Genomic DNA, 21,260 nt, shown 5'->3' on the forward strand with positions numbered 1-21,260 from the left:
GTATTATACTTTACAGAGCATAACACTAGTGTAAAAATGAGTAATATGCTTTGTACATTCACATTCAACAATATAGTAAAAAAAAAAAAAATGAGAATACAGTAATATTATCACAGTGAAATTATGTTTTTGTGCTTTTTTATGCACTCTCATATTCCTTAGAAGTTATAGTTGTATCATCAGTGAGGGTAGTCAGGTGTCTGCAATAGGGATTTTAAGAAGGATGTCCCAGCTTCAGCTTTACCAAAAGTGCATCTCTTCCAGTTCAATGCAAAAATATACACATTTCAAATATAATCAAATTTCTAAAAAGATTTTTAATAAATATAATATGTCAAATATGAGGTAGATTGTCTGCCAAACTAAAAACAAAGATCTTCATAAATTCACAAAAGATTGAAAAATATAGAATATTGCACAGCCACAAAACTTGGTTGCCTCACCTCTATTGACTACTGTCTCAATAGGTCACACAATTTATGTGAACATTACCGTTATATGTTTTGAATAATAAACATGTTCCTTACTATCAACTATAATCAAGTACCTTAGCTTAAATTGTATTAAAAATCTACAATACAAAGGCACCTCCTGACTGTACCAACATTTATAAACATCATGGAGGAACGTTCTTTCTAGTTGCCGTGCGCATGCTATTCAGAGGTCATCCAGCTATAAATTGGAAATTGATATTTCTCTCTATGTAAATTCATTTTAAGGAGTAGTCAGCCTGAATGTGGCTTCATTGGCTAGATCCCCCCCAAAAACTAGAGCCTAATCATGAAGATAGAGCGCTGTTCTGTTATGTGCTATTAATTTGTACCAAATGCCATGGACAAAAATACACAAGGGATTACAAGGTGGGGTGTTCAAAGAACTCAATCAAATAATGGATCAGAAACAAAAACTTATTGGTACAGAAAAAGCCAGCCTGATGCTGATCATATACATATTGTATAAACTTTCAGTGAGCTACAGTTGTATTCCATTTTAGTCCCATAAAAACACAAGCATAGACATTTCTATTATTCTAAACATTAAATCTTAGTCCAGTCCAAGACTGTGTTAATTATCATAACAGTATGAGGCTACAGCGCCTAGATAAAAATGAGCCAATTTTATAATTCCCAGCTGACTGTTAAGCTAATTTTCATTCAGTTTGTGGCACTGAGTGCAAATATTCAGTATGTAAATCTGTATACAGTGCAAAATTATACTAATGCTGCTGCAACGGTTCACAGGGATTTCTTTTGGCACTTGACTTCTCGAGTATGAAAAAACATAACGATGGATAGGTAATAGTTAATGTTCTGGTGCAATGTGTGTTTAATACATGCTACCAATAACCATAACCTGTTTTATTTTTATTGTGTTTGTTTGAACTGCTGGTGCCTCAGTACACGGGTAGGAAGAAATCCCAAAAGTGGTAACATTTATTAAAGGTAATTCCAATGCACTTCAATAAATGCACTACTTGGCCATCCAAATAATTTAATCAGCTGTAGTGTGGAATAAAACGGCACTGTTGCCCCTTGAAATAATGCCTGTTTGGATATATCGTTATCTTTGGAGATTGTTAATACAATTTGTAATTGCTGGTAATAACACAGGAGTGCATACTTGTACCCGCATACCAGCACCTTCAAGTTATTATAGGATGCATTGCATCCTCTGTTCACTTCATGTTAGCATGTGAAGATGCAACTGCAGTCAAGTTAGTTAAAACCTAACTTAATTGACCACTTAGCTACTAGTGAATAGTGAATGAAACATTGCTGTGTGCCAAGTGAAACGGATTTTAAAAGAAGAACACTCTTGCGTTTGTGACAAGCAAAAGTTGGAACACCACAAGACAAAATCAGCAGGCAAGCCATATTTTTTACAAGTTATGGGCAATAGTAGCTTCCCAAGTTAATATATCATATTGCAATACCTCTTATGGGTATCCCTTCCCATGTCTGTGCGACCAAGTTCCTCTACTAATCCCATGTCAGTTTTTCTGTTTTCCATTTTTCACTGTTCCCCATGTGAATTTACCCATGCATTTCTATCCCTGTACTTATTCTATCTTTCCATCTGTCTATGTTTATTTATCATTCTCCTGCTTTCCTGTATGCATGCACTTCCCTGAACCTCTATGTGTCTTCTTGTGTATGTCCAGCATTTTCCTGTGCATTTGCTCCTGTCACACCGGATTTTTCCACATATCAGATTCTAAAGAATCCTCTATATGCATCTGTGCCTGCCCTTCCAGCTATATGCTGTGATATATTTACTGCTGGTTAGCCCCAGAGTTGACTGTGCAAACCTTATTGGAAGTAGCTTTTCCCCCGTGCACAGAAAGCTTTTGATTTTGTGCATTGAATATTCAGGTGGTTGCTTGGGACACTGGGGGTCACTTTAAAGTTGTATGGATGAGTTATTATCTTTCTTAAACAACATATGAAATACGCTATAAAAATGTCTTACCACTGAATTATCTGTCCACCTTGGAGATTTTTGTAAACTTGCAAAGTCATGTTTTTGCGTCAAAACCTTTTCCTCTCCTCCCCATCGCTGAGGTAACTCTGGCAGATGAATACTTTGTGCTCCCTTCATGATCCTAGCAAAGGCATTTGTGTAAAGGCCTTCAACTGTTGAGATATAAAACAAAATATTTTATGGATGAAAAACCAAAATAGATGAATACAACTAAGAGATCACATTCTCTAGGCTATACGGGAATTCCATTGTATATTACATTTAGTTACATAGCACCTGCAGATTCCATAGTGCTGTTACAATCAGTCACATAAAATAACTTAAAATTCCACGCAATAAGAAACTGGTACAAAAGGAAAAGAGGGCCCTGCTCCTGCAAGCTTACAATCTAGCCAGTGGTTGAATAGACTAGACAGTAGGAGAGGACTACTTGGATAGGGATGAGTTGATTGAGTCAGGTTGAGTGTTAGGAGGAAATTTTGTATGGAGGTCCAGAGAAAGGGTACAGCACGTGTGAAATCTTGAATACGAAAGTGGGAAGAGGTAGAATAGAGATGCAAATCATGAGAGGAGCAAAGAGGGTGGTCAGATGTGTATTTGCATAAGACAGTAGAGATGTAGGGGGGTGCTGAGTTGTTATGGGCTCTGTAGGTCAGGGTCACAAGTTTGAATTTCATTCTGGAGGGTATGGCAAGCAAATGCGGATTGGCATAGTGGAGCAGCGGATGAGGGACGGTGACAGAGGAAGATTGAGCTGCTGTGTTGAGTATGGATTGTATTGGTGAAAGGTGGGAGAGGGGGACACCAGTTAGTAGGGTGTTGCAATAATCCAGACAGGATATGGATTGTTTCTTGTGTGACAAATGGGCGAATTCAGGAAATATTTTTGAGGTGAAGTAGACAGAATTTGGTGGGGGATTAGATGTGAGGGATGGAAGGGAGTGGTTAGTGGAGTTGTCAACAGTGATAGAGATGCTAAGAATTGTGTACAGAGTAGATAGCGGGATAACCATAAGCTCTTTGAGATGTTGAGCTTTAGGTAATGGATTGCCATCCATGATGCACTTCCAGTGGGTGAGGCGAGTTAGAAGAGAGGGTGAAAGGTCAGATATGAGAGATGTGAGGCTACAGGGTCGAGGGGGCAGGTGGTGAGGTGGGAGGACGAGAGGACCTGAGAAACTTCAGTAGGGGTGACTGGACTGAAGGGGTTCAGGTACCATATGAGTAACACCATAGGGGAGGATGTTATCCTTTATGGTGTCAATTTTGTCTTTAAAGTAAGTGGTGAGTTCTTGAGCAAAGAACTTGGAAGGTGAGGGAGGTCAGAGAAGGGTGTTAAATGTGGAATTAAGAATTAATTCCACATTTTTTTTTATTTAAAGAATTACAAATATAAATTTTAAATTTTGTAAAAGTACCTTTTATTCCATCAATACCATTTCATGCCATTTCTCACTAGTAATGCTTATTTTATTACTGTATGTGTTAGAGGACAGCAGTAAATCCAATCAATGTATTTGTTGTGGTATCAAATGAAAGAAAGCAGGGAACTTAGTGGTTACTTACAAGATAATCATATGCAATAAAATGGACAGCTGCACATTTTTAGCCCTTGAACGTGATTTAAACAGTTCCAATAAAAATGACTTGATTTTTGACAAGTCTGAGATCCACCGATAATTCTTCTGGATCTTCTCAGCTGCTTTTTTCACTGTTGCATTACAGCCATTTTAATCAAGCACCTTCACCTACAGGTGTACATCATACTAATCTCTTAGGGCTGACATCTCAACAGTCCAAAAGGCTCCTTCCTTGTTACGTTCTTGGGCACTTCTCAGGGGAGGACTACCAAGGGTGGGTGATGCCTCCTGGGCTTATCTGATTCTTAGCCACTACCTTTTTTTTTGCATGTTTCATGTAGCCACCTAGAATTCTTGAATCTGGAGTGACACAGACTTTTATATCTTTTAGTTATTGCTATGGTTGTAAGGAACATATGTCTCAAATGTCTGACATATGGTAACTGTTTATTTATGTTGCAAACAGCGTCAAACATTCCTGCACAAGGCATGTATAGTTGTCAAAACAGCAAAATGTGTCAAAAATGCCCAAAGTCTGGCTTGGAAAGGTGACAATCAACTTAAGCACACATTGGATTTACTGTAGGTAAATTGCACAGGGGAAAGCAGGAACCATGGAACAACCATGCAATATTTCATGTAAGTTTTCATGCCCTTCCGTTTCAAGTAACAAAAAGCTTCTAAGCACACATTGCTAGGTACCCTACGGACAATACAAATATGACATTCCCTAGGCAACCCCCCTAGGCAACATATACACAATCACTGGATCCTTTCTGTGTTTTTTTATGGGCTTTCTAATCATTACCTTTCATAAAATGCATTTTAGACAGATCTATATAGCGTGCATTGAACACATCACCTGCCAAATGCATTGAGGTGTTTTATTACTGGGTCACTTAAGTTGGCTTCCCCAAGGGACTAAACTTTGCCAGCCCTCTTCCTTGACATTCAACCAAGGGCAAGCATTGGCCCTCCTCTGTTCTCTACTTACAAATACATCTTACCTGCAAGTCCAAATGCTTGTCTGATCCGTAAGCGTATTCCAATCTCCTGTCTATACTGTACTGCATGGTGTACACTGATGTAATTCAAGGATGGCTGAAGCAAAGATGATTTTTGTCCACCAAATCTTTTCTCAAGCAAGTCTTGCAATTGATTCTCTTGTGCTGACAAAGACATAAATATTAATTCCCAAACCTTTTCATTAATCAAGGGGCATTCATACATTAATATAGTCTTGTAAAACATTAAACCAAAAAAAAAAAAAATTCAAATGTGTTTGTAAAAGGTATTGGCTTTTCATAGGACAGACCAATATTACTTCCCCACATAGAAGTTTACAAACTTTGGCCCCTTCATGCTTATAACATTCATTTTATTACCCCCATCTGCCTAGCCTATGGTTTGGGGCAAAAGAGGCAGGGCCGGCCCTACAATGGAGCCGACTGGGGCAATTGCCCCAGGCGGCACTTTAGAAGGGGCGGCACTTTGCCGCCCCAAGCGCTTTTTTTTGTTTTTTGTTTGAAGCGGAGGAGAGAGAGAGGGGCACCGAGTGGTTTTCGCTTACCCGCTAGGCGCCCCTCTCTGTCTCTCCTCTGCGGCGAGTCTCCTTGTTCGGTCTCGGTGCCGGCTTGTAATGCAGAGCGCCGGAAGTGACGTCAAGACTCGCCGCAGGACTGTTTAAAGGTAAGTACCGGGGTCGGCGGGGGGGGGCGGCATTTTAAACTTCGCCCCAGGTGGCGTTAAGTCTTCGGCCGGCCCTGAAAAGAGGGCACATCAATCAGCACATTAATGGCTTTTATGTTTGGGCTAAAGGACCCCTACTGCTTTCAAACTATGTGGTATTTGGTTATTACACATGTGCGCAGATGTTTGTTTTTTGTTTCAAGCACAAACACCAGTCTGGACACAATTTACTAGCTTCTATATTAATATAGCTGGAGGTCTTCTTCACAAAAGACATTGGATGACTGTTGAGGTTTAATGTCAATAATTATTCTATGAACTGTTGCTGTGACAGACATATTCATACGAATTGTCATAAAGATGACGAGGTATTAAGTTAAGGGTATTGCCATATAGGCTAAACTACCTGTCTATATGTCTGAGGTTAGCACAGGTGAAACAGTGGTCCAAATAAAATGACATCTAAGTCATTTCTTTCCAGTCATTCTACAAAAAAGAAGACTCCCTCAAACCACTGCTGAAAACACACTTTCAAAAGACACCTTTAACAGCTCATTTCGATATTTTTTTATTTTGCCAGCAGGAAAAAGCTTTTGTAAACCTTACCAGTATTAAACCACTGCAATCAGACTACTATGATTGGTGTTAGTTACCAACAAAGAACATGTTATGTCCCTAACAGTATTGTATACTGTTTGTGTGTTATTATTATTATTTATTGTTTTATATAGCACTATCAAATTCCGTAGCGCTGTACAATGGGTGGACAGGACATAACAAGTAGTATGTAACATAACAATTTGACTTACAGAGACAACAGGTGAGGAGGGCCCTGCTCAAACGAGTTTACAATCTAGAGGGATTTGGGGTGTATTACACAATAGGTAAAAGGTAAAAGTGCCATTGTTAGGGATGGACCAGCCACACTAGTGAAAGTGTTGCAGGAGAGGGACTGGGGAAGGTGAGCTAATATGGGAGGAATGAGAAATATGGGAGGGTGTTAGTGTGCAATGTTGTAAGCGTCCTTACAGAAGTGGGTCTTGAAAGATTTTTTTAACGAATAAAGGCAGGGGGAAGCACGGCTAGGCTGGGGGAGGGCATTCCAGGGGATAGGGGCAGCCCTTAAGAAATTTTGTAAGCATGCATGAGAGCTAGAAATCAAAAGAGATGATAGAAGGAGATCACTGGATGAGTGGAGAGACCATTGAGGAGTGTATTTAGAGATGAGTGAGGAAATGTAGGTAGGGGAACTGTTGTGAAGGCCTTTGAAAGTAAGAGTCAGGATTTTGAAATGAGGGAGGTGAAGTAGGTTTCTTTAGCAAGGTTGAGAGCAGAGTAGTAAGAACGTAGCATAAATTTGTAGTGCAGAAAGTCAGCCATGGAATGAGACTTTCGCCAACTACGCTCAGCAGTGCGGGAACAACCTAGTAGGTGTCATGTTATAGTTGTGTGCCAAGGTTGGAAACTTGAATGTCGTGAAGAGCGGGTAGTAACTGGGGCTACATCCTCAAGAGCAGATGTGAGAGTTTAGTTATAGAGAAAGGTAGCGTTGTTAGGGCATGACATGTTTTAGATAGGAGAGAGGAGAGGCAGTAAATTGGTTGAGAACTTCTGAAGGTTAATAGAGCTGAGGTCTCTGGTTAGTCGAAGATGGGGTGCAGGGGAGTGAGTAGGAGACAAGATTAGAGAGCAGGAAAGGAAGTGGTGGCCAGATAGGGGGAAAGGGGCATTAGTGAAGTTAGTGAGAGAGCATATGCTAGAAAAAATAAGGTCCAGGGTGTGACCATCATCATGAGTAGTAGTTATGTTATGTTTATGAAAAGCAGTCTGGTGTTGCTAGATTGGCAAATAAATGTTGTGGAGTACCTGGTCTTCAATTATGTGATTCACATGACTAAAAAATGTACACCTATTACCCAAGTGCATGTCATACCTTGGCTCTGCTCTTTTTCCATTATGCATCCTGCCATGTCTTTTACAAGTTTTGGAAAGTTGGCATCCTTTTGAAATGTGCTCATTATCTCCCATTCAAACCTTGTTGGTTTAGCTTCATCTGTGAAGTAGTATCCCAATGAATATTTTGGCACAGGCTTGTGGCGCTACAAAATGAGTGTGCATATAGAGTAAATCAGAATCAATAGCCGGAGAAGGGATATTTGTGTGCAATGACATATGTTTTACTGGATCAGAAACAATAAATCAGCATAATGATGACTACAATAGTTTGCGTGGACGCCTGTTTATATTGTTCATCAAGCAATTATGATAAAGACTTCAACTTCAGCTATTTTAATGGCACAACAAAGGACATCATTAAAAGGAAAATATAATCAAGTTTAAAATACAGAGTAAGGTAGCAACAACCTGACTTTTGGATTGTAAATGATTTGCTACAGTTGTATAACCATCTAGTTCATCCTGAAATTTTTCAATATATGTTAGCACTAAAACACAAAAAAGGTAAGTGGAAATGTGAAAATTATTTTTTCAATTCATCTGCAAATGATTTCTGCAGACAACCTAGAAAGAAACAGAATAAAATACATAATCTTATATGCTCAGTTTATGCACACTAGGTCACTAGCTGCTAGGTCACTTTTTCATGTACTGAGATTTCTCTACCCTAAACAGAAGGATTTTACTATCAGGTAATTTTATATTTTAGAATTTATATTTGTTCACAGACCATGTTATGTTACAATATGTAATATTTTGTTCCATAGCAAACATTACATGGTCAGATCACGTCAAATTAATCTTAATTGATACATGGGGTCATGGTGTCTGCATAATAAATTATACTTTAACATTAATGATGCCTTGCACACCACTCTTTGGCTAGAACACAAAGAGTACTGGGAGGGTAGTTAATTTTGCTGACTTCCCATATAAAAAACTAAACTCCATAATTTGCCCACACTTTTCTAAACATTATACTCTTCATTTAACTTAGACAAATTTGATCCCTTTAATTTACATATCAGTATCAAACTTTTAACAAGTCCTGGCCTTAAGCTCTCCGGTATCAACTTTTAAGTACACACAGTTTGCGCAAACTTAAAAGAAAAAAAAATTCCAATGAAAACAGCGCAGACACCTTGTTAGCGAATAACTATTTCATTTGAAAGACTCTCCAACCAACCAGTGGTGCTCTCAATCCATGTACAATACAACAAAATACCTGTTTTGTCTAAATGTACTTAGTCATAGAATTACCTTTTTCTTTTGCTGTAGGTAGCCATTTGAACCCTCTCCTTAATTGTTTCCTGTGGCGTTTGCCTTTGCTAATACCGTATTTGCTCGATTATAAGACGACCCTGATTATAAGACGACCCCCCAAAATCTGAATATTAACTTAGGAAAAAAAGAAAAAGCCTGAATATAAGACGACCCTAAAGGAAAAAAGTTTTACCAGTAAATGTTAATTCATGTAAACTATTTTTTTTAATAAAAGCTATGATTGAGAAAAATATTTTTTTTTGTTTTTATTTCTTGTATTTTCCAACCTGTCCCCCAGTTACGCACATCTGCCCCCAGGCTTGCCACACCAATATGGCACTGTGGCCCATGATATGCCTTTTAACCCTCTATATGCCACTGTGCCCCATGGTATGCCTTTTGACCCCCTATGTGCCACTCTGCCTCCAGAAATGCCTTATACCCCTATATCCCATTCTGGCATTTAGGGGGTTAAAATGCATATTATGGGGCAGAGTGGCATATAGGGAGGTATAAGGCATTCCAGGAGGCAGAGTGGCATTAAGGGAGTTAAAAGGCATTATATAGAGCACTCTGCCTCCAGAAATGCCTTATACCCCTATATACCACTCTGGCATTTAGGGGGTTAAAAGGCATATTATGGGGCAGAGTGGCATATAGGGAGGTATAAGGCATTTCAGGAGGCAGAGTGCACTATTAAATGCCCCCTTGACGCCACTCTGCCTCCTGAAATGCCTTATACCTCCCTATATGCCACTCTGCCCCATAATATGCCTTTTAACCCCCTAAGTGCCAGAGTGGCATATAGGGGTATAAGGCATTCCAGAAATGCCCTACACACACACACACACACACACACACACACACACACACTTACTTACTTACTTACCGGTGCTTCCAATTTCCTGCTGTATTGCCGGGGCAGCGGGTTGACGTCTCATTTCGCGGCAGCCGGAAGGAGGTGGAGTTGGCAGCGGGGGTTTGTATGCGTCCGTCGCAAATACCTTCCCCGGCTGTCAGAGATCAGAGTTCCCCGCACCGGTGCGGGGAAATCTGATCTCTGACAGTCGGGGAAGGTATTTGCGACGGACGCATACAAACCCCCGCTGCCAACTTCACCTCCGGAAGCACCGGTAAGTGTGTGTGTGTGGGGGGGCGTTAAATTGGGAGGGGGGGCGACGACAGGAGGATCCAGGTCCCCTGCAGCGGTGCGGGGGATCTGGATCTTAGTCTCCTAATCAGACCTCTATTTGAGGTCTGATTAGAAGACGACCCCGATTATAAGACGAGGGGTATTTTTCAGAGCATTTGCTCTGAAAAAAACCTCGTCTTATAATCGAGCAAATACGGTACTTAAAAAGCAGGACCTGTTAGATTAATAGGGCACATGCACCCACTTGGAAACCTTAACCAGATTTTCTGGGGATGCAGCCGAATATGCTAATCATAGCTTGTTTAACCCCTTAAGGACCAGGCTGTTTTTTTTACTTTTTGTACCCTTTGGGATGGAGGCTGTTTTAACACTTTTGTGGTGCTTGTGTTTAGATGTAATTTTTAAAAAATATTTTACTAATCATATTGTGATTAGAAAGCTGGGCTCCATTGACTTGCATGGTTGAATGCAGTACCTGTATTCAACCTGCAAGTAGACCTAGAGTTCTGTGGTGAACTTTTCCAACTTTGTTATTTTTTTTAAAGGATGTGCCGCCATCTTGCGAGTGGCAAAATGAAATGACATGCCAGACACGTCACAGGTCGTCACCTGACCATTTTTGTGTGAACGTTAAGGGGTTAAGCCTGAATGATGTTTCAATTGAAGACCTATCTGATGTTGTATTCAGTATTCCAGGCTGAACCATTCCACATGATACAGTTGTGATTGCACTACCCTTTACTTTTTATAATCAGCCCCATCTATGTTTGAAGAGAAATTAAAGCATAGACTTTAACAATGAGTCTGAATGCTGAAGCTTACAAAGAACTTTTCTTTCCAGGGGCAAGAGTCTTTTGTACTCTACTAAAGATTCTACAGCAATTGCTATGCTACAATTTGAATGTGATCTACCCTTCCTGCAATGTCTTACCAGTGATACCAGTGGCCTGAAGCTGATCTTGTTCTGAGACAGAGGGCATGCATTTGCTTTTCTAGTAGTTTGCATTTGTGACACTATACTACATGCATGAGCACTTATCAGATGAACACAGAGATTTGCTCCAGTGCTTTGACCTAAATATGCCAATGACTATCATTACCAGAATTAAAATTTATTTCTTAGATTTTTTAGAATCCACATGTATTTGTAAGCACCGCATCTGCTCTGTGAGAAAATACATACTTTTACGTTCACAATAGTCCTCTGTCAGCTCTCCAAGACAGTAGTATATCTCTAAATTTCCTTAAATCTAGTCTTATATACAGTACTTCCCATTAGTATTTAAAAATACACATTTCATATTCTACCATAAGAACGCTGATGTGGTTTGTTTAATATGACAGCTATTTTCAAATAAAAACTGATTTATCTTCGGTCTCGTTGTGGCTTGTGTTTCTGTTTAAAACACCCTGAAGGGCTAATATGTTCCTTTAATGTTCCTTGGTCTTTCATGCTTAGGCTGTCTAGCGGGCTAGCATGGGAATGGCACAAATGAATTACCACTGTGTTCAACCCTAAACCGAGCATCTAGATGACAATGCATTGGAAACATGCCCTGACCCTTCTATATCTCACTCATATAATCAAAAAGGTGGAGGTATATAACACAAGAGATTAAATAATTGAGGTGGACCAGCAACACAACTGTATCCCAGTGTAAACATTATTAAATACATAAATGGTACCCTGTTAACATAAGACTAACTTTGCATAAATTAAATATATAAATAAAGCTTTCATCTTTACATGGGCAGTTTCCAGCCTCTGGGAAACCTAAGAGGTTGAAATACATTTATCTGAAATGAGAAATCTAAATCATGGACACTATAAACAACTTTCTTTACAGCTTTTTCATTACAATAATCCTACATGTACAGGACTAATTCAACAGGATCCAACATGATTTAGCCGCATGGACACAGGCATGTAACAAATATTAAATATTTCTAAGAGTGCAATTTCTAGGATCCATTCTGGAGCAACATGGTGAGAAAAGTGGCCACATTGAATAGCCCTCATCTGTTTTGTTTCATTATTTTGTCTAATTTTCAAATTTACCATATAGAGAATAGGAAATATATTAATGTCAACTATATGTAACTATACACAGTATCTTTTATGCCTAATTGAACAATGACCATGATGTAGACAGGGAATGGTGCATGTTCTAGCCACCTGTAGACAAAAAGATTACAGACACGGCCACACATTTATGAAAAAATAAATAAATAAAAGGTTTTGTAAGAGGTTGCATAGGCGTAAAGTAATCAAGGAATGAGGGAAAACTTGAGAAGTAGACAGATATCTGATGAAGGAAAGTGGTGCAGAGGCAATAGTGTGTGGAACTTCCATTGATTTTGCCCTCTCCCCACGCTGCGAATACAACTAAAAACACAATGCCCGCTAGTAGGATATTGGGGCTAAAAATACAGACTTTGTGACTTGTCATCAATTAACCTAAAAGTTCACATAAAAAGGACAAATATTAGTATAATCACTGAAATGTAACCCACCTCTGAATTTGGCAGAAGTCGAATTAAAAGGGAGCAGCAAGGAAAAGCTGGGTATTGATGCAAATCCGAAGCTACAAGTGAATCCTGTTGCTTGGATGGCAAGCCAGTTCTCAATTTAAGTTGAAAGCCACCAACGTTAAGCTTTCCCTCTTCATTAAATGCACGGAAAATACAGTTTCCTAATAAGAATAAAGAAGCATAATTAACTACTTTACATTTTCTAGTTGATGGATGTGCAAACACACTTTTACACTATACACAACATTAAACAATGCATTCAATTTGTAAAACACCAAAGTATTAACATCATCAAAATATAATGACTGCCACTTTTGGCAGTTGTTAGCTAACTATTAGCTAACTATTGTTAGCTTGAAAATAATATTGACATTGTTTAAAACACATCATAGGCGTGAAACTGACATACACGATTACTTATAGGCACTGTTTCACTTAGACAAAACATAAATTGCTCTAACTCTAGTATGCAAAGCAAATACACTAAATGTAATTCTTACCTCCAAAGACTTAAACACATAAATACAACTGAAACTTTAAAGAAGCTTTTTTTGTTTGTAAGGGGAGAAACTATCAGTGATTTGTTTTGTGTCACGTGACAATTAAGTGTAACCTTCAAAAAATAGCAATAAGGCAAAATTTTACACAATCAAAGATTTATTTCTGTTTATGTTCCTAATATTGAATTTAGTTACAAAAGTGTTAAATTCAGCAGACTAGGTAGAGCAGCATCCGACTCTGTCTTTCCAATATACTATACAGATGTAGACTGAAGATTTAATAAGTATCCATTAATACAGAAACTTGGCTTTTTCTGCTAGTTCGCAATCCAGACTTATGTATTAGAAACTATCTATTAAAAGGTAAGCATGTTTAAATGTTCGAGTGAGTGTTAATATGTGTGTATATGAATATATGTGTGTGTGTGTGTGTTAGAGGGAGTGTGTATGTTAGTGTGAGTATGCGTAAGTGTGTTAGCTAACGTACAGTATATTAGTGTGAGTGTGCATGTGTGTGTTAACATGAATGTGCATTGTGATAAACCCTGTAGCATGAGGGTCATAAATGTCACTTTTAGGGATATTGAGCACAGTCCTCTAAGGCAATAAGGCTCAGGAACACCAACTTGCAAAAACGGAGTGATTTATTTTCAAGTGCACAAATGAAACACCCCAAAACAAAATCATAAAAGAAAAACCTAGCTCCCAATAGGATTTCTCTAGCTATACTTTGCTGGCCCAGACTGGCCATCCGAAACACTCACAAACTTGACCTCCCTGCCAGACCCAGCTAAGCCAGGCTCTCGAAAACCTACCCCAGACAACACACACACAAAGGTCAAGGCAGGCGTAGCCACACTTGGCTAAGGGATAGTCTTCTTCAGGGCCTCTGCTTGCCCTGGGAGCACAGGGGAACTTCCTCTCCCCACAACAGTCACTCTGATTGTCAGGCCCCAGGGGGTTTTAATGCCCAGCACATATGCCTGATGCAGGCCTCATAGGAATCCTGGACTGTAACTTGCAGACCTCTAGTCTATGGAAAAAAAAGCTGGCATGGATTTTCCACTGGAAGGGGGGATGGAGCATTGGCCCACCCTGCTCTCCACCGTTGGGGCTTACAGTGTCACAGTATGTGTAAGTCTGTGTAAGAGTATGTGCGTTAGTATGAGTCTATGTTAATGTGAGAGTATACTGTATGTGTGTGTTAGCGTGAATGTGTTAACTTGAGTGTGTATGCGTGTGTAAGAGTAACAGTGTGTATGGAAATATGTGTGCCAGTGAGCATGGGAAGAAAGGCACAATGGGGCCACTTGGCTTTAGCTGCGCCCCTACCAGCCAGAAAGTGCCAGCCCTCTCTGCCCACTATTTTTCAGGAACTTTGTATGAAAGTCCCATAAGGCTTGATAACTCCTGTTGTTTCTGTATGTGAAACATATATTAGATAAAACTTGCCAAACTTAGGGTACTTTGGGGTACAGTTCAACAAGCATGTACACCAATGTCCTGGTGCTGACACTTTGCCTATGCCTGAAAGAAAGCAACCCGAGTTTCACATCTGCCATCACCTAGGAAAACACCAGGGAAGTAATTCACCCTGAAACACCTAGCAATGGGTTGAGCCCCAAGATAACAGAACAGGGACTTTGATGATTCCAACAGTGTGGAGGTTCAGGTATAGGCACTGAGTATTAGGTAAATCACAGTATAAATATCTGGGATACCTCCAGAATAGGTACAACTGCAGGTAGAGCTCCTGAGAAGGTAATACATGATGCCAGGTAGGAATACAGAAGAGATGGTCAGACAGAGCTGGGTTATGTACACTAAGCAGTTAGTCAGGCAAGCCAGGTATGGTACACAGATCAGGATAGTAAGGTACAAAATCACTAGGCACAGAAGTAAAAAACAAGCCGGCAGTCAAAGTGTTTCATTCGGGAATCAGTACGCCAGATAGGATACACAGGACCACACAACGGTACCTTTCCCTAGACGTTCTGGATTTTTGTATCTGGCGCCTGCCCCTTCAAAGACATGCCTCCAACACTGTCTTCCTGACGGGAACACGCATCTTGCGACACCAAGAAGACTTCCCCATGTAGATAAGGATTACATACTCTTAAATTTCAAGTGTCCTAATCGGGACATCTGTGTTGGGTAGTGTAGCAAGAGGAGTGGTCAGGGCCATAGGCAGCATTGGGCAGTATGTATGTGAGTTGTTCCAGCAGCATTGCCACCGGCCCACTCTTCCCAATGAGCCACCTGCCGCACTCTGCTGGATAGCGTTGAAAGGCTTTGTGGCAACAACAGCGCTGATCTTCAATGATTTTACAGATCCCTGGGCAACTACCTAGAACAGTGCATGAAAATCATGATTGTCTCCTGAAAATGGGGACTGTTTGAGAGTATTAACTTGGAATTTGAAAGTAGCTTTGATAAAACAGCTACGATGATTGTGCAATATTGTGATGGGAAAAATTTGTCTTACCAATTAAAGCTACATTTCTAGAACTGGAATCCATTGTTGATACTTGAAAAAGTATTGAGGTGGCAGCATTGAGCATTTTATTCTCAGGATTTAGTGTACAATGGAAATTGAACTCTGGATTTCTTGCTGAACTGGTGGGTTCTGGAAAAGCCACGAATTGAGGGACATCTTTTCTTCCAGAATTCACAATTCGCCCAGAAACCTAAAGATAAATAAACACAACAGTTTTTACTGTAATTTCAATATTTAGCTCACGTGCTGCTTCTGCTGGTTGTGCACAAACCAGACACATCAGTATTGGACATACTATAAAAAAAAGTTATTTAAATCTGGCCTGTAAAGCAGTATGCAAGTACAAATATGTTGAGAAAAGCCTTCTTCACACTTATTTAATGAAAGGTTAGTTTGTAGCTTATGTGAAAACATTAAAACAATCAATAGACCTGTGTACATTAAAGTCCCACATGATCTGAATCAGTATGTTATCCTTATGGTGGATTTAATTACATGGGATAAATTCTATCCTCAAGTATTTTAATCTTCCCAATGTGTCATTCCTGAACATAATGTACAAAAATATATGAAGGTGCAAAACACAGGAAACAAGATATATCAAAATGAAATAGTACATCTCAGCTGGAACCAGAAGTGGCGATTTTTAGGATATGGACTAAACACGTGCAAATGCGCCGAAACCTATTGAATTGAATTTTTCAATTTGTCTTTGGCCAATTCGTTTTCTTACAACTAATTCTGTTTCCTGCCCATTCATGTCAGATTCTTGTCATTCTCCCTCTCTCACACTCTCATTCACTCAGCACACATGGATGTATGATACTGAGAACACAACTGCATTTTACTCTGCAGAGATGGTATGTGGCATCCAGTTCCTCCATTCACAGGGCATCATATATTAGGACCCGAAGCTGGATAATCTCTTACTTGATGATGCGGTTCTGGCCTTGTTGCAGAAAGTGTTTTTGGAAGTACAGTCACAAAAGGTCATTGTGGAACATTTCTCTACATAGCCCCAAAAATACATCTTGCTGTGGACTGGTGGTCCTTTGGGATCATGCTCTTCTATATGCTTAATGGAGCTTCCCGCTTCTGCTACTGCAGAAGTACAAGGGCCGATTCTATTGTGTATAGCAGTCCGAAATACACCAAGGAATTCTTTCAAAACATCAAGCGAGAAGATATAGAGAGCTGGCGCACAGCTTCCCCATACCAGAAGCCTGAAAGATTAAATCTGGACTGGATGGACTGCATAGTTTGTATTTACTACCATATATTCTTTCTTTTGGGAAAAAAATAACGCTTTAGTTTAGAAACTTGACTTTGCTCACCTTTGTTATAGTTGCATTGTCAGGGATATAATGTAAGCCATCTACGTACAAATCAAAAGCCTGCTGTAAGCTTGTAGGAGATGGCAACATAGTGGATTTGTTGTGCTGCACCCAGGAAGGCATAGACAAAAACATTGGTTCTGCATTTCTTTCATTCCTGAATAAAACATCCGTAAAACATATGTTACAAACTACTTAAGGGATAGCAGCATTATGCCTCATCTAGAAAAATAATTTACTAATTTAAAGGTGTATAATGTTAAATATAACAAAGTTGTGTTACATATAATTATTATTGATAAAATCAATCATGAATGCAAATGTGATATTTTTCATAATATTTCCATACGGAATAAAATGTATTATAGATCCTCCTTTGGTGATTAAGACATTCAAAGTGCTTCATCTTTAAAACAGTAGTGGATACCTTGTATCCCTACTATTTTTACTCTATGTCGAATAAGTGCAATATAAATAAATAACAATAATAATTAAACATAATCAATATCCCTTTTCATTGGTTGGCAATGTTCTGCTTTGAAAAGAAATTGGCAATTGAGCTATTCCTCATCATTTCTTTTCAACGTGTGACTATGGATCAGTGTAAATCACATAGATTGTGTTTAAGGAATAAACCCAATAGGTCACTGACCTTATAGATTTTACTAAAATTGCTTGTTTTGTTTTGATTAATCTCTTGTGCTTTATTTTAAGAGTTTAAGTAACAAAAAGTGAATCAGCTTTCCCGAAATATTTATGTATTACCATTGTGTTTTAACTGTATTTATTACTTTATACGATTAATGCATCAACTTATACGTGTTGACTATTTAAAGAGGAACTACCATCACTTATTTTAATATTGCTGTTCAATTGAAACGAAAATATTTATTGAGCTCTCTAGCATTTTAAGAAAATACAGCCTTAGTCAATCTGGCATTTTTTCTGAGAAAGTATAGTCATAAAAACGGCGCAAACGCTTTTTCAGTTTCTATAGCAACAACCTACCAGTGTCTGATTTTGTATAAGTAATATTTTACATGACTATATAAATATTCCTGGGAAGGGTTAGGGCAGAGTAGCTGCAACAACACCTTTAACATAACTATAGCTTAACTTAAAAAGCCACCTATAACACAGTGTCACAGTAATTTATCTCATGGCATTTCAGATCTGTGTCAAAACATTTGGCAAATCACTTTCCTGCTTATTCCTGCTTATTCCCATGATGTACAAATATTTTTTTTCCATCTCATTGTTTTTAATGCAATGTATGTGAAAGTGGCTATTCAATTACTTGTGATCTGTATCCATAAATGTAGCCCAAGGTGAATTTATAATACACATTTATTGCTTACTTAAATTTGCAAATACAATAACATAGTGTATAGAATTTTAAAATGATGGATTTGGGAAAAGTTACATATTCACTTTAAGTTGCATTGCTATGTTAGGTTTTATATACTAATTGCTTAGAGTTTGGTGTTAGTCAGTATCAGCTCTTACTGCTTTACTCTGTTCAATACACCGGTTGTTGTTTGAGTTTCTTTTGTTGGGTCATATACTGTTAGCTGAATACTTGACATATGGCAGCCTAGAAAGAATAAAATATCAGTTAGCAGTATGTTATGTTGAAAATAAATTACTACAATCCTATTTGTAGACAGAAAGCAGTATGATGCATTTCATCTCTAGGACATAGATCATACATCATAACTATACCAAAACTGTAACATCACTTATATCTCTTATTTTGTTTTGTCTCTTTTTTCTATCTATAATTGATCTTGTGGAATAATGTTTTTATTATGTACTTCAGTTCTATTTTCCTTCTGGAACAGATTAAATGTTAAGTCGATATATATATCTGTTTGTTGTTTGTTTACTGTATCTGTATTGATATGTCTTTAATGACCTTACTTATAAAATCAATAAATAAGTTTGAAAAAAATATAAAACAGCATCTTCAGCCAAGAAAATAATTCACACATTTTGTCTGTGCAGAGACTGTGAATTTTTGGATATGTGTATATTTGCTGAATAGGTGTGTTAATTCAGAGTCGTACGACTTGCAAATTTGTCAATTCTGGTAAATTTGACGATTTGTACAAAGCCCCTAAAAAGAGGCCAGAACCCCTCCCCTCTGAATTTTCTTCCATGAAACATGAGGGCAAAATGAAAGCGCTTGCTGTGACATGCGCTTGCTGTGACATGCGCTTGCTGTGACATGCTCTCCCCGATTCTCCAATTGGGTGGGAGACCACTGCAAGCACCCTCATTTTTTTGCAGAAGTTCCCACTGGTTTATATCCTGAGTGATTGAGAGTGAATGTGAGCACAGGGCAACAAATTTAATTCCTGAAATAAAAATACCCTGAATTTTCAGCCGAACCGAATGGGCAGGGAATGAAATTCAAAAAACAAAAACTGTCTGCGCTTCTTACCCTAATAAAGTTGGCAACAAATATATAAACATAATATAACTGAGAGGTTTTGGTTATATGAATTGGCCAAAGCATAATTAAGCTGACTGCCACGTCAAGGCACACTCTCAATAGGGTGAGAACCTACTCTCACCTCCTACATAGTGGGCACACAAAGCAGTTTATACTGCTACCAAAACCTTATTAATGTGTTGGGGGAGGTGCAATTAAACCTCCTCCCTATTAACCCCTGGACAGCAAGCTGCAACCAAACTGATGAGGAGCCAACAACCTCAAATATGTGCAAACAGGTTAATAGGGAGGAGGTTTAATTGCACCTCCCCCAACACATTAATAAGGTTTTGGTAGCAGTATAAACTGCTTTGTGTGTCCACTACGTAGGAGGCGAGAGTAGGTTCTCACCCTATTGAGAGTGTGCCTTGACGTGGCGGGTGAGCTTAATTATGCTTTGGCCAATTCATATAACCAAAACCTCTCATTTATATTATGTTTATATATTTGTTGCCAACTTTATTAGGGTAAGAAGCGCAGACAGTTTTTGTTTTTTGTATACATTGTACAGCCAATACACTGTTTCTTGCAGCATGCTTACACCTGTTTGGTAGGCCTCGTATTACACATTTGTATTATTTGAGCCTGTGACTAGCTTAGCGCACCGACATTTTTTCTTTTCCCAGGGAATGAAATTCATTGCCCGAAAATGAATGTGCCAAAAATTAACTGAAAAATGTATCCCAATAGTTTTTTGGTCCATTTGCACATGTCTACAATGCTCTTTTGGGTGCTATTTAATCAGCCAATATTATTTTCAATTGATTGATTGCCACTTACCTGGTATTTTCTCAGTAACGTTGTCTGGATCCCTCCCAGGATGTAATGATAAACTCAAGGATGTGTGCTGCGGTTTCCATACGTTTTGCATGTTTATTGTTTGCTCCTCAAATGCTTCCACTTGAGTCCACCCAAGGGTTAGTAAATCTAGCAAACATTACATTCTCAATTAAAGCAAATTAATACTATTTTTTCTGTTTTTAAATGTGTTGCTTACATATCAATCATGTATTATTTTTTGTTTCAGCTGATATCATCTGGTTTAGGCTAAAATAGCTATATCCATTTTTCTTAGACATGATTACAAAAAATCTGTACACACTGCACACTTATAGCTCAGAATTATTTTGTAGCTTTCAGAATAAATGTCTAGTTTCAATAGTACCGTAATTGTTTATTTTGTGTTGTAGCAGAGTGAACATGTATGGGGTTACCAATTGTTGACCACTCTTTAACAGGTTCCAAGGCTAGGTGCAATATTTCTCTGTGAACCAGCTTGACACAGGGCAGACAATTTATATCACCTTGAGTTGGTGAAATAAATGATGGAGAGCTAAATACTAGCCCTGTCACTTAAAAATCAAATGATAGTGATGGAGGGCTGGCATTCAGCTGGGATATCACAAAATATCACTAACTTTCTGAGTTCTGGTCTGGTGTACTGTGTTCTGTAAATGGTAGATTGTCTCCTGGCTTACTATGTACAGACTGAAACATGATGTCATGAGGATAATTTTAATATGTGGAGTAAAATTTTGTGTTTCACATAAGGATAGTGATATCAGTATCTTGGTACACTTGAATACTTGAAGTAAGCAAATGCATATCATTGTATAAAACTGTCTAGGTTTAATTGCTTGATATCTACATGAAATGTTTTAGTCTCTCTGGCACATCTACAACCAAGCCCAGTGTTCTATAAAAGCACATCTCAATCTCCCGAGAACAATAGATATTTCTGTTTTGAGATTGTTTTAACAGAATTATTGTAAAACAGATTC

General features: G+C 38.5%; 1 protein-coding gene across 1 annotated transcript in view; it reads right to left on the reverse strand.

Annotated features, from left to right (window-relative positions):
* LOC128473690 (uncharacterized) overlaps positions 1-21,260 on the reverse strand; it is a 140,821-nt gene that overhangs the window by 48,434 nt on the left and 71,127 nt on the right. The window contains exons 17-24 of the mRNA XM_053455944.1: positions 20,260-20,406; positions 18,492-18,579; positions 16,986-17,142; positions 15,640-15,841; positions 12,637-12,815; positions 7,684-7,849; positions 5,069-5,230; positions 2,470-2,633 (exon numbers count right to left, since the gene is read on the reverse strand). Of these exons, the coding sequence (XP_053311919.1) occupies positions 2,470-2,633; positions 5,069-5,230; positions 7,684-7,849; positions 12,637-12,815; positions 15,640-15,841; positions 16,986-17,142; positions 18,492-18,579; positions 20,260-20,406 (1,265 nt within the window). The remainder of the gene's footprint in view (positions 1-2,469; positions 2,634-5,068; positions 5,231-7,683; positions 7,850-12,636; positions 12,816-15,639; positions 15,842-16,985; positions 17,143-18,491; positions 18,580-20,259; positions 20,407-21,260) is intronic.

The sequence above is a fragment of the Spea bombifrons genome, chromosome 2, assembly GCF_027358695.1.
Source record: "Spea bombifrons isolate aSpeBom1 chromosome 2, aSpeBom1.2.pri, whole genome shotgun sequence".
NCBI classification, from domain to species: domain Eukaryota; kingdom Metazoa; phylum Chordata; class Amphibia; order Anura; family Pelobatidae; genus Spea; species Spea bombifrons.